This window comes from Rhipicephalus sanguineus, chromosome 6 (genome assembly GCF_013339695.2).
Source record: "Rhipicephalus sanguineus isolate Rsan-2018 chromosome 6, BIME_Rsan_1.4, whole genome shotgun sequence".
Taxonomy (NCBI): domain Eukaryota; kingdom Metazoa; phylum Arthropoda; class Arachnida; order Ixodida; family Ixodidae; genus Rhipicephalus; species Rhipicephalus sanguineus.
The window spans coordinates 80,008,522-80,020,048 of NC_051181.1; the positions used below are offsets into that span (position 1 = coordinate 80,008,522).

At 48.0% G+C, this 11,527-nt stretch overlaps 1 protein-coding gene across 1 annotated transcript; it reads left to right on the top strand.

The window, feature by feature from the left end:
- The first annotated feature begins 317 nt into the window (after positions 1-317).
- LOC119397372 (cytochrome P450 3A15-like) lies at positions 318-9,359 on the top strand. The gene is made up of 4 exons (XM_037664804.2): positions 318-415; positions 2,673-2,813; positions 5,088-5,250; positions 9,244-9,359. Exons 1-4 carry the CDS (start codon positions 318-320, stop codon positions 9,331-9,333), a joined length of 492 nt encoding a protein of 163 aa, XP_037520732.2. The 3' UTR covers positions 9,334-9,359.
- The last annotated feature ends 2,168 nt before the right edge of the window (positions 9,360-11,527 follow it).

An 11,527-nucleotide genomic window follows, 5' to 3' on the forward strand; every position in this document is an offset into this window, starting at 1 on the left:
TAATTAGAACTAACAGACAATAATGCGAAGGAAAGTATAGGGGACGTTATTTGTATTAATTTTAGGATATAAATGTGAAGAAAGTAAAGTGGACGAAAAGATAACTTGCCGCCTGCAGGGACCGAACCTGCGACCTTCGAATAACGCGTCCGATGCTGTACCACTGAGCTACGGCTGGTCATGACCACCGCCGTAGCTCAGTGGGACTGAGGGTGTCAAGTTTCGAGAGCGTACTGTTACACTTTTACTGAGGGTGTCAAGTTTCGAGAGAGCGTGCCGTAAGAAACGATTGTTTTTTTTTTGTTATGTTGCTTTTCATGCAGGGCAAGTTGGACTTCGAGACTGTTATAAAAAGTCTGGATTACCTCGAGCAAGTAACCAAGGAGACATTGCGGCTCTACCCACCGGGTCTTACGTAAGCTTGCCATTAACAATGCTATGAATTTTCTTCATAGCCACAACTAGAGCTGTGCACGGGCCGTATTTCCGAGCCCGAGCCCGGCCCGGGCCCGCTGATTGGAAGGCCCGCCCGAGCCTGACGGCAAAGGGCTGCGAGCCCGCCCGGCCCGGCCCGACGTACGAAAACATAATCCCGGGCCCGGCCCGGCCCGGCTTTTTGAAGGTTCACTGCGAAAGAAAAACATCGCTTTCCGGTAATTTGGCGTTTTATAGAGCATAGCAAATGTGATCAAACGACACACGACGAACAGTCTCTATTACACAGATTACAAATTGTCGTGCAAAAACAGCAAGCAAGTAGACGGCCTCATGCCAGCAACAATGTAGTTCGCTCGCCAAAACCGTCACGTGTATGGGGTACGCCCATGCAAGCGTCAGCTTGCACGAAGGCGATCTACGTCGGGTCGCTCGTCGCTGTCGCGTACATTTTCACTCATATGGGATTTGGCCTTAAATCTAACGCGAACAGTCGCGTGGCGCCGCCACTAGCTCAGGTGGTGTTGCTTCTCTGTTTGTCGGAGTGCAACAGAGGCAGTGCTTTACCTGCTCTCCTTTTTGTTTAAAGTATCGAATGGAAAGGAAAAGCTGTAAAGGGCGGCAGGGACGTAGCCAAGGGGGGGGGGGGTTGGGGGGGGTTCAAACCCCCCCGAAATTTTTCAGTTTTGCTTGCGTATATAGGCACGCACACATACAAACGCACGCACGAACATACATAAAGTATGGCTGAACCCCCACCCCCCGAAAAAAATTTCTGGCTACGCCCCTGAAGGGCGGTCGCCGAAAAGGCGCTGTATGCGTGCTGAAAAACAATTCCCGCTCATTCTCTATATTTCGGGCTTGAGTCGGGCTTTGCGCCGGGCCCGAGCCCGGCCCGATAAAACTCCAAGTAGCCCGAGCCCGGCCCGGGCCCAAGGTGAAAATACGTCGGCCCGACCAAGCCCGGCCCACAGGCCGGGTCGGGCTCGGGCTTTCGGGCTACCCGGAGCCCGTGCACACCTCTAGCCACAACACGACACAAATCATCTCTCTCTCTCTCTCTCTCTCTCTCTCTCTACAGGAAAGTTGTATGTAGGCAAAAGCAAAATTCGTCCGTCTATGCGCGCAAAAATTCCTAGCGCGCATATGCCACATAGAATTGGGCAAGCCCCACTACTCACTACAGGTCCACTCAAATGATGAAGTCGTCCGCGGGCAAAAGACGTATGTCCCAAAGAAATTGCGAAAATTCCACTGCTCACCACTGTGTCATTAAAAATGAAGACATGGGCGGCAAGCACCAGTTAATGTATCTGGTCAGACGTAGCCAATAACTGAGAAAGGCTTTAATATGAACCGTCGGAATTGACCAGTGATAAACACTGGGGCCGCACGTTTCAGCTTTGCGGGTTAACCATCTGTACCGAGCGCTCGGGTGGTGATTTTTTTTAAACGGTGGTGCTGTGAAGCTTCTCTGCAGACAATGCGTAGTCATCAGAAAACTATCATCGTCATGATCGGCCTTCTTCATCTTCTGCTCGCTCCACGAACACGTGCACCCGGCTGCTATATTTCCTCTTCTTCATCTTCGGCTTCGCTCCCAGAACACATGCGCGGATTTGTACGGCGTGGGATGCAACAACCCTGAGGGCGAGAGAACGAGTACAGAGAGATAGAAAGAAAGAAAACGAAATTCTTGCCGAAAAAAAAATTATCGGCGAGGCGCGATTCGAACCCGCGTACCAACGATTCGAAAGCGAGTGTCGTAACCACTCGGCTATCCAGGCACGCTAGCAGATCATAGCATAAGCTTGTATAGTATAGCATAGCAACGGTGTGGGTAAGGGAAGTGAGGGCGAGGAGGAGAGATGTGAGGGTGAGTGGGATAGATAGGAGGAGGGGAGAAAGAAAGGAAAAAAAGAGAAATAAATACAGACGAAGACACATAGAAAAAACAGAGAGGTGAGAGAAAAAGAGAGACGAAGAAAGAGAGGGAAAACTACAGAGAAATAAAGAAGGCCGCACAGCTCCGCAATTTCTTCAGGCTTGCCACCGCTAGTGCGAAGCTGCCTTCATCTTTTTTTTTCTTTTTTCTTTTGCATCCCTTCACTTCCCTGGTCGCGGTAAAAGAACACCACGATACCGAGCGCTTGCTCATGGAGTGCGGCACACTCTCTGCGCATTATAGTGCCGGCGAAATGTGTACCTACACAAAGCCGCGCCTGCGCATTGTGCAGCTTCGTGACGAGACAAGCCAAGGATGACTTCGCCTACAAGGGCACACAGTTCAAGGCCGGGACGTGCTTCATGGTGCCGTTATACCAGATCCAGAGGGACCCACGCTTCTGGCCTGAACCTCTGCAGTTCAACCCTGGCAGGTGGGATAGTGTTTTTTTTTAAATGCGAAGCATTTCTTAGCGAACTTCTGCGACTTTGAGCGTATCTATCTATCTATCTATCTATCTATCTATCTATCTATCTATCTATCTATCTATCTATCTATCTACTATCTATCTCTATCTATCTATCTATCTATCTATCTATCTATCTATCTCTATCATTATATCTATCATCTATCTATCTTCTATCTATCTATCTATCTATCTATTATCGATCTATCTATCATCTATCCTAATCTATCTATCTATCTATCTATCTATCTATCTATCTATCTATCTATCTATCTATCTATCTATCTATCTATCTATCTATCTACTATCTATCTATCTATCTATCTATCTATCTATCTATCTATTATCTATCTATCTATCTAGCCGCCTACGACTTTGTGCTCTCCTGGCCGCTTGGTTTAATCGAATGTAAACCAAAATTGGTATGGCGTAACATGACTGTATGACGAACGTAAATGACAAGTCATAACATGAAAATCATGACACACATGTCATGTACAGCATGATTTACATGCCACGCTCATGGTGCGCTGGCGGCCGTTTCGCTAGCTTGACATACACCAAAATTCGTATCTTGTGACGTCACTGTGTGACGAACATAAATGACACGAGTTAACATGAAAATCATGACACGCATGTCATGTACAGCATGACTTACGTGTCACGCTCATGGTGCGCTGGCGGCCGTTTTTTTCCTGCGCGAAGTAACTGAAACTCGCGCTTCCTATAGTTGACTTGAGCTACAGCCGAAATGCACGGAATTATTTAGGATTTCAGCACATATGGCGGCGAGACCGTGTCGAGTTGTTAAGTTGCGTTCCGATAACAAATAAGCGCCGACCTGGTTCAGGGGTACTCTGCAGGATGGCCCGAGTTTGGCGAAATTCGGAGTCTTTCAGAGCTCTGGCGACACCTCCTTTTGAACGAGATAACAATAGGAAAAGGTAGATCCATTCCTCAGCGCACACTGCATTCCATTGGTTACGATGGAACGCGGCGTCATGTCATGGACGGTTGACAAACTTGGGTGGTGTCTTCAAAATAGAGGCATCTTCTTTCACTAGTTTGTCGTTCCACTGAGTGCAGAAGTGCACCCCTGGAAGAAAAGTGTCAGAAACTTTTACTAACAATACTTTTTACCTGCACGGGCTGCTTAAGTTCATTTTCAAGCGTTTAATGTCTGCACTAAGTATCCTTTAGAATAATCAGCACCGTGGCCTCTGAGATTAGCTCCGGCCGAGCACCTTACAACACCGCGGCCGGAGCTAATCGCCGAGACCACGTGTATAATCATCATGATTGGCCTGTTCATTCTAGCGCGTTGCTCAGCCAGCGCACGCCCTCTTCGCACTCCTCTTCATCATCTGCTCGCTCCCCGAGCACGTGCGCCCGGCTGATTAGCTCATTGGCTGGGCGGTATACCTAGCTAATAAGTGAGAACATGCTATGAACAAGCTAATTAAGCCATGTCATGCTAAGACCGAGCTAACTATGCCACGCCTTACTAAGATCATGCGAATGAAACAGTGCAGAGCTAAGATAGAACTAAATAAGGCCATGCCAATTAACATGACAGTCATGAGTTAAACTGGGGCTTTCTCATAATCAACGAGTTTGTACCCGAGTTCGCGCGTCAATCAGTCTGATTGACAGACGCCCGCGGCGAAGATCGGGTCCGCCCACCGCGTTTGCTCTTGCCGAGGAGCAGTGCTCACGCCGCCACGCCAGCGAGAGGCACAATTCATCTATGAGATTAATCGCACAGAAGCCCGGCGCCCGCGCGCGTACGGAAACGCGGGCCTCGAAGGCGCGCCGCTCACATGCGTATATGTATGCTTCGCTTTCAAATAGTGCAGTCGCTTCTGATGCGGCAACCTGATCGTTTAAAGAGGTTACGTTCACACCTGCGACTAGCACGTGTCACGCGACCAGGTTAGTCGCAAAGCGACTGGTCGCAAAGAGACTGCTTTGGCTCAGTCGCTCGCTGTTTCGTTTTTCAGTCGCGCGGCTGCATTCGTAAACCTCTAAACCAATCGGATGCGTCAGAACAGGACGTCAGCTTATTTTACGGGACAATGCGAGGAGACGCGACTTCAGTGTGGCGACGGGTATAAGGGGCACGCAGGTGTGAACATACGCCACCTTGAGTCAACTTTTGGTCGCCAGTCGCAAATAGTCACGCGACCGGTGCTAGTCGCAGGTGCGAATGCGTCTTAAGTGTTTCGGTGCATGCTCTTCCAGGTTTGCCCCCGAAAACGAAGCTGAGCTGATAAAGGAGGCGTATATGCCTTTCGGCGTGGGGCCGCGAAACTGCGTCGGCAAAAGCATGGCCATGCTAAAGCTGAAACTGGCGATGGCAAAGCTGCTGCTCATGTACCGCCTGGAGCTCGGCCCTTCGCAAATGGTGAGAAGCAAAATGCCTGCAATAAGACGGAAAGGCGGGCCAGTTGGTTTGGCTGCATAGTAGAAAATTTGCGCCGAGGACACAACGAAAAAAAAAGTACACAATTAATTAAGGACTAGCGCAGACTAACAACTGAAGTTTATTCCATAAGAAAGCACATATATTCATTCCCGATAACCGCCTCATGATCACTGCGCATGGCCAACACGACACCGCATACCCCTTTACATAAAAACGATAAAACAGTCAACAGAACCGATACACTACACTCTAAGAAAAAAAGAGTATGCGTGACTCTTTCCGGAGAGTTCTGACTTACCACGTATAGGACTCTCTTTAAATAGTCACGGTGACTCTCTTGGTGGGTCAGGGTCGGCTCGCTCTAGGAGAGTGCCCTGACCCTCTAGGAAGAGTGGAAAGACTCTCATCCGAAGGATCACGTTACCGCTTATAGGGAGTCAGACGACTCTTGCCGGTGACACTCCTACGGGGGTCAAGTGACCCACACCAAAGCGTCAAGCGACTCCACGAGTATTTTAAGTTTCTCATTGGACCCTTGCTCTACTTCAGCGCGACTACTGTTGAAAATAGTGGAGTATTCATTTTAAGCAAGTCCAATAATACTTGCCGTTCTGCCCAGTGACTGCAAAAAAAGAATAGTTCAGTTTTAGCATTATTTTAATAAAACTCGTCAAAACAACACATATTTTCCCGCAAAGTTATATAGAAAGCGCGAAAAGATGGTCTGTGATTTCTAATTAAGAAGTTTGGGTATTCCTCATTTACATGCTTCTATGAGTATAGCCAACTAAAATGTGTGACTGTGATGTGCATAGTGTCATATGGTTCAAAATAAACTGCAGAAATGGGCATCATGTTTCAATTCTTATTCCTTATGACTAAGAATAAATCAAAAAGTGCTGACGGCTGGAGGCCTGATTCCCACACTACAGCGTGCTTCATACCTTGTTTGGCACGTAAAATGCCAGCAATTGTCGGTCTTGATCAAGCACGTTCATTCTAAGCAGACAGGCAAGCGAAAAAACTAACACAGTACGTTAGGCGAATTAAACGGCAAGTAAAAATCCAAGACATTTGACCCTTTTCTAGCGAGGCATAAATTGCGATGTCACTTCGCCGCGGCAGCCAATGCACAAAGAAGCTTTACCCCCGCACCGGCTGACTCCAGGAAGCTACGCTTCGAGTAGTGCACTGCGTTGTTCGTGACAACAACTGTCTGTAGCACAAGTGAAGTTCAACGGAGGCATCCATCGCGTGCGTATTTCTCATAACAGTTGAGTGGCTTCGGCGAACGTGCCCCCATACGCATCTCGTAGAGAGACAGCTATCCTTCTGCTTAGCTGTTTGCAAATAATGTAGACTACCTGCCTATCGTATCATATTCACTGCACACGGTGGCATTAGAAGAAGCTTGGTGGTGGTCAGATGAAAAAATTATTACATATGCCGCATGATACATAATGTGTAAGTTTTATTTCCGACAAAATACTGATTAAATTCTGCTCGTTGGCCCCGGTTTCCACTGGTGGCCCTCAGTATCGAATAAATCTAGCAGACACGCTTAATTCCGTTTAGAAACCAGTCCAGCGCCACTAGACAGGAGAGCAAGAGCAGAACATACTGTGCTCCCCTGACTGCCGGGATGCAACGCCACATCCGTTCATATTCTTATGTTTTAGAAGGAACATCGTAGAAGGATACGTCCTCTTTCATTTCTACGTATTGTGGCACTTGAATGCGCAACAATACCGCCAGCATCCTTTAGTTTTGTTTCGGCGATACTAGAGTCACTGGAAAATTTCAGAGTACCGCAAAGGTAGGCTGCACGCGGGCAACATTGAGCGACGGCGGCCATTTCCCTTCCGGACCGTCCGGCGCGTTGGTAGTATTGGTAGCGTGTGTTAAGAAGTGACCGATCTTTTCGCCTCGATGCCGTGTTACGCTCGGCGTAACTGCAGTATGAGTGTGTGTGTTTCTTCAAAAGGATATCAGAAGTGATTTCGAGTCATCGACAGTCATGAATCGACTGCGCGCTAAGCGGTGTAGCTAATGAAACGTGCGGCGAATGTTGCCATGTGCTCGCGAACTCTCTTCGTGGCTTCATCGGTCTCTTTTCGTTTCACGGCCGGGTGTGTTCGCAAGGTCCGGAGCTGTAGACATAGTTGCATTAGCGTAATGACCGTGCGAGATGCCATTTACTTCGACACTTGGATATTGACTGTTTGCGCTAGCTTTGCAGTCGGTAATGCAGAACATTATCGAACATCGAGAACATTCAGCATTGCGTCCTTCGACTGATCGCTGACGCATACCTTACTTGCGCACCATGCTTGCTGTTCAGCTGGGTGTTATCTGTAATTGAAGTGGTATGTGTACGGTAACTGGAAGTTGTGCGTGAAGTATTTGTCTCGGTTCGGAACGCCAGCAGCCGAACGCATGGGCGAATCGGCGTGCGGTAAGTAAGGTGCATCTTATTTTGCGAATACGTTGTCATTTCCAAACAGATACGTAGGAAAAAAACGTCACTACTCAGTTGTTTCATTTCCTATTTTTTGTCTCCTTAATATTCCCAACGTTGCAGTGCATTTGCAAATATTTTGCTGTGTTCCGACAAAGATATATTTTTTTTTTTGGCGTTGCCAGCGCGTAAACGGCTGGGGTTCGGTTTCTGCACTGCTTTTAATTTCAACTTTTTTTTTTGTAATGCACTCTTGTTAAAACTTCCTCGGCGCAGTATTTTTTGTTATTTTGATCAGAAATAGCACATCCGAAAATCTTTAACGCGCATGCTACTGCAACACAGTATGTATATAGATCTAGGGCTCGCATGAAATCGATTCCCTCAGTGCGTGAAAGGATAAGCCAATTTTTTGTTTTTTTTTTTTGCTGTGACCATTTCTTACCCACTAAACAGTATTGTAAGGGTACGCTCGGCGCAATGCAGCATTAGCAACATTCTTTTCTGAAAAAATAAAATACGCTTAATAACATTGCCTTATACCAAGTTTATCAACAGAGTCCCACGCTTCAGTTTTGCGCAGTGGCAAATGATCATGCGACAATTGCCTTCAAGGTATACAGTAAACAGTTATTATTTTAATACGATGATATCTGGGGTTTAACGTCCCAAAACGATATTATTCTAATAAGTCTTCAATTTCGCTCTCGTGCGTGACACGCTTATAACTCGAAATGCATGCACAATCTGTTCAACAGATCGAGATATAAACAGCCGAGCAAATAGAAAGCTACATAGTTTTCTATATCGCTGAACATAGCGAACCGAAAAGATAAAGTATCCTGTTGCATGGGAGCTTTTCCAGCAAAGTTTGTGTAGTTCACTGCAGAAAGGAGTGTTCTTCGAAGGGAGCGAATTCATTCCGCGGCCAACTATGCAGCCACGTATGTTTCCCACACGGAATGCAAAAAAATACGAAATTCCCAAAGTAGCTCACCAGCAACGTTCGGTTACTGGTTAGCTACTCTCTGGCATCTGCATGACGCGTTTAAAAAAGCGACGAAGTACTTCTAGGGACCGTGGTACTGCTAAATGTCCGGCCGCGCTCTGCATTCAACGCGCCTGCACCCAAAGCGCTTGGAAGGGATATGGCGGCGAGAGGTCACGTGATGCGAGTGAGCCAATCGAGTCGGCGGCGACGCGCGGAAAACAGATGCGATACTCTGAAATTTTTCTAGTGACTCTAGGCGATACGCGCCCGCATCGCCTCAACCAGTCGCCACTCTCGTCCGCGGGAGCTGCTGGATTATGCCCGCTTTCTCCGCCAGGGCGGCGCTACCCACACCGCGGAAACTCCAGCGCTGGTTCCTTATACCGCTTTCTGAAGACAGCGTGATCGCACAATAAGGCAACTAATGCTCTCGCTTTAATAATCCGATGCGTTTGAGCTAAGCTTTTCGGCTGTGACAATGTTTTGATAATTTCTACCCTCTTTCCTTTTTCTCTCCTTACAGGATGAAATGGAGATAAATTCACGTGCGATGGTGTCGACACCTGCGAATGGCCCGTGGATCATCATACGTCACCTCAATAAGCGTCTATAGAAACATCTGGGATTGAACATTTTCCATCGAACTTTCCAACACGTAGTAAGAATGGGCGTGTTGCATTTTTTGAAGTGCGCGGTGCGGCGGCGACAACGGACAGAAGGAGATACGTACAGTACGAGTAATAAACTTGGCGCCAAAAACACGACCACGCAGGAACACAGAAAAAAACACATAGACAGGACGGGCGCTAGACAGTCCTCTCTACATAGGCGTGCGCAAGAAGGGTGGGGGGAGGTTGGGGGGCAGGGGGGCGGTGTCTCCCCTTCTTATCATCTAAAGGGGGGCGCCAATGCTGCCCCATTACTTCACTCAGTCGGACTTTTCACGTCATTTTTTAATGCACATGATTAGCTTGGTTTCAGACTCGACGAACGAGAGGGGGGGGGGGGTGCGGCGCTGCGGGAAGCTTGACCACCCCCACCTAATTTAGAACCCTGCGCACGCCTATGTCTGTCTATGTATTCCTCTGTGTTCCTGCGTGGTCGTGTTTTTGGCACCGCGTTCACTATTCTTGCTGAACATGCCTCGACTAGCCCAACAGGGATTACTACTGGAGATACGTGTACACACACGGGGTGTCATCCACCGTGTGCCATCAACACTCCACAGGCACGTATAAATACCGGTACACACGAAGTGGAGGTGCCGTGTTTGCGCTGTTTTACAGCGCTGGCCCGACCGCTTTAGTACTGTGTTGTAAAGCAAGCTTCCCTGCAACTGTGAGTGGCTCTGCCTGCATCACAGAGAAAGAATGGCCTGTGTGTTTGGACCCCCCGGGTCCCTGGACCACTGCGCGGTCCTACGCCACGTCTACACGGTCATGCCTCTCACCGCGATGACATCGGCAGCCCGAGTCACCGCAGCAAGTTGCAACGCCGGGTCCCCAGACGAGAGCAGGACCTCCCAGTCCTCCCAGCTGGAGATGGCAGGCTTTCCCTGCGGGGGAGGATCAGCAGGGCAGCCGAAAAGAATATGGGAAAGGGTGGCGTGAGGTTCGCCACACAGGGAACATTCAGGGGAAGTGCCACAGTAGTGGGACAACAGTTGAGGGGAAGGAAGAGTGCGGGTCTGGAGACGTCTCCATAGGATACGCCGGGCTCAGGACAGCCTCGATTCGGGCTTCTCGAAGGAGCGGGCGCACACTTTTGCCGAGCTCACGCAAATACCCCGTTTGAACCGTCGGACATACCCTCCCCCAAATCCCTTCCTTACCCACTCCCAACAAATCCTGTAGAAAACTGGACAAAATTTCTTCAACGAATAGAGCTATACTTCAAGGCCACAACAACGACGCCGGAACGGACAAAGGCCCAGAAAGCAGCTATCTTCCTTCACGTTGCAGGTCAGGAAGCAATCGATGTTTTTAACACCTTTCAACTGACGAATGAGCAATGCGAGGACTACGATGTAATTGAGCAGAAGTTTGAGGAGTACTGTAGTCCGAAGCGGAATGAAACATGCGAACGCTATGTCTTTAGAACACGCCTGCAGCTTGAGGACGAGCCATTTGAGCAACCATTGAACCCCATAAACATACCCCATACCCCATAAACAGGACGGGAGGACGACCGCCACCGTAGCTCAGTCGTAGAGCATCGGACGCCTTATTCTAAAGCGTCCTTATTCCCTGTCGGCGGCAAGTAATCTTTTCGTCCACTTTAATTTCTTCACATTTACACCATAATTACCACAAATAACATCCCCTATACTTTCCTTGGCGTTCTTATATTTTAGTTCTAATTACTGTTGTGTCCAGCAAAGAAAAAGAGCCCTTAAAACTCCCCTTCTTTGTCCAGTAAGAGTCACATAATCGGTGCCCGAATCACGCCGGGTCAAGTATTCGTTTCCATACTCTGATGTTGGAGCAATGCGCAGCGAAGCCGACTGAAGGAAATTGTGCTACGTAAAATATCAGTTTTTTTTCTTGTATATAGGTCGTATAACTTTATATCATATTGTGCTTTGGGAACAGAACTGGCAAATACAGAGACTCAAGAGCTTTTCCACGAAATCGAGCACAATATTTCAACAAGTGAGCCCCTGTGCTCCGTGCAGGGTTGTGAAGTGACTACTAAAAGTATTTAACAAAGCAATAAAAGCAGTATTGATAAGTAGGAGACTCATTGTTATTATTCCCCACACGTGACAAGAACTCATATAAGTTTTTTTACCATAAATATAAATTCAG

What these genes read in the sequence shown, in the direction of transcription:
- LOC119397372 (XM_037664804.2), top strand. Translation starts at nt 318, where the DNA reads ATGCAGGGCAAGTTGGACTTCGAGACTGTTATAAAAAGTCTGGATTAC. An exon ending in CTCTACCCACCGGGTCTTAC is followed by an intron (nt 416 to 2,672) that starts GTAAGCTTGCCA and finishes CGCATTGTGCAG; the next exon opens with CTTCGTGACGAGACAAGCCA. An exon ending in CTGCAGTTCAACCCTGGCAG is followed by an intron (nt 2,814 to 5,087) that starts GTGGGATAGTGT and finishes ATGCTCTTCCAG; the next exon opens with GTTTGCCCCCGAAAACGAAG.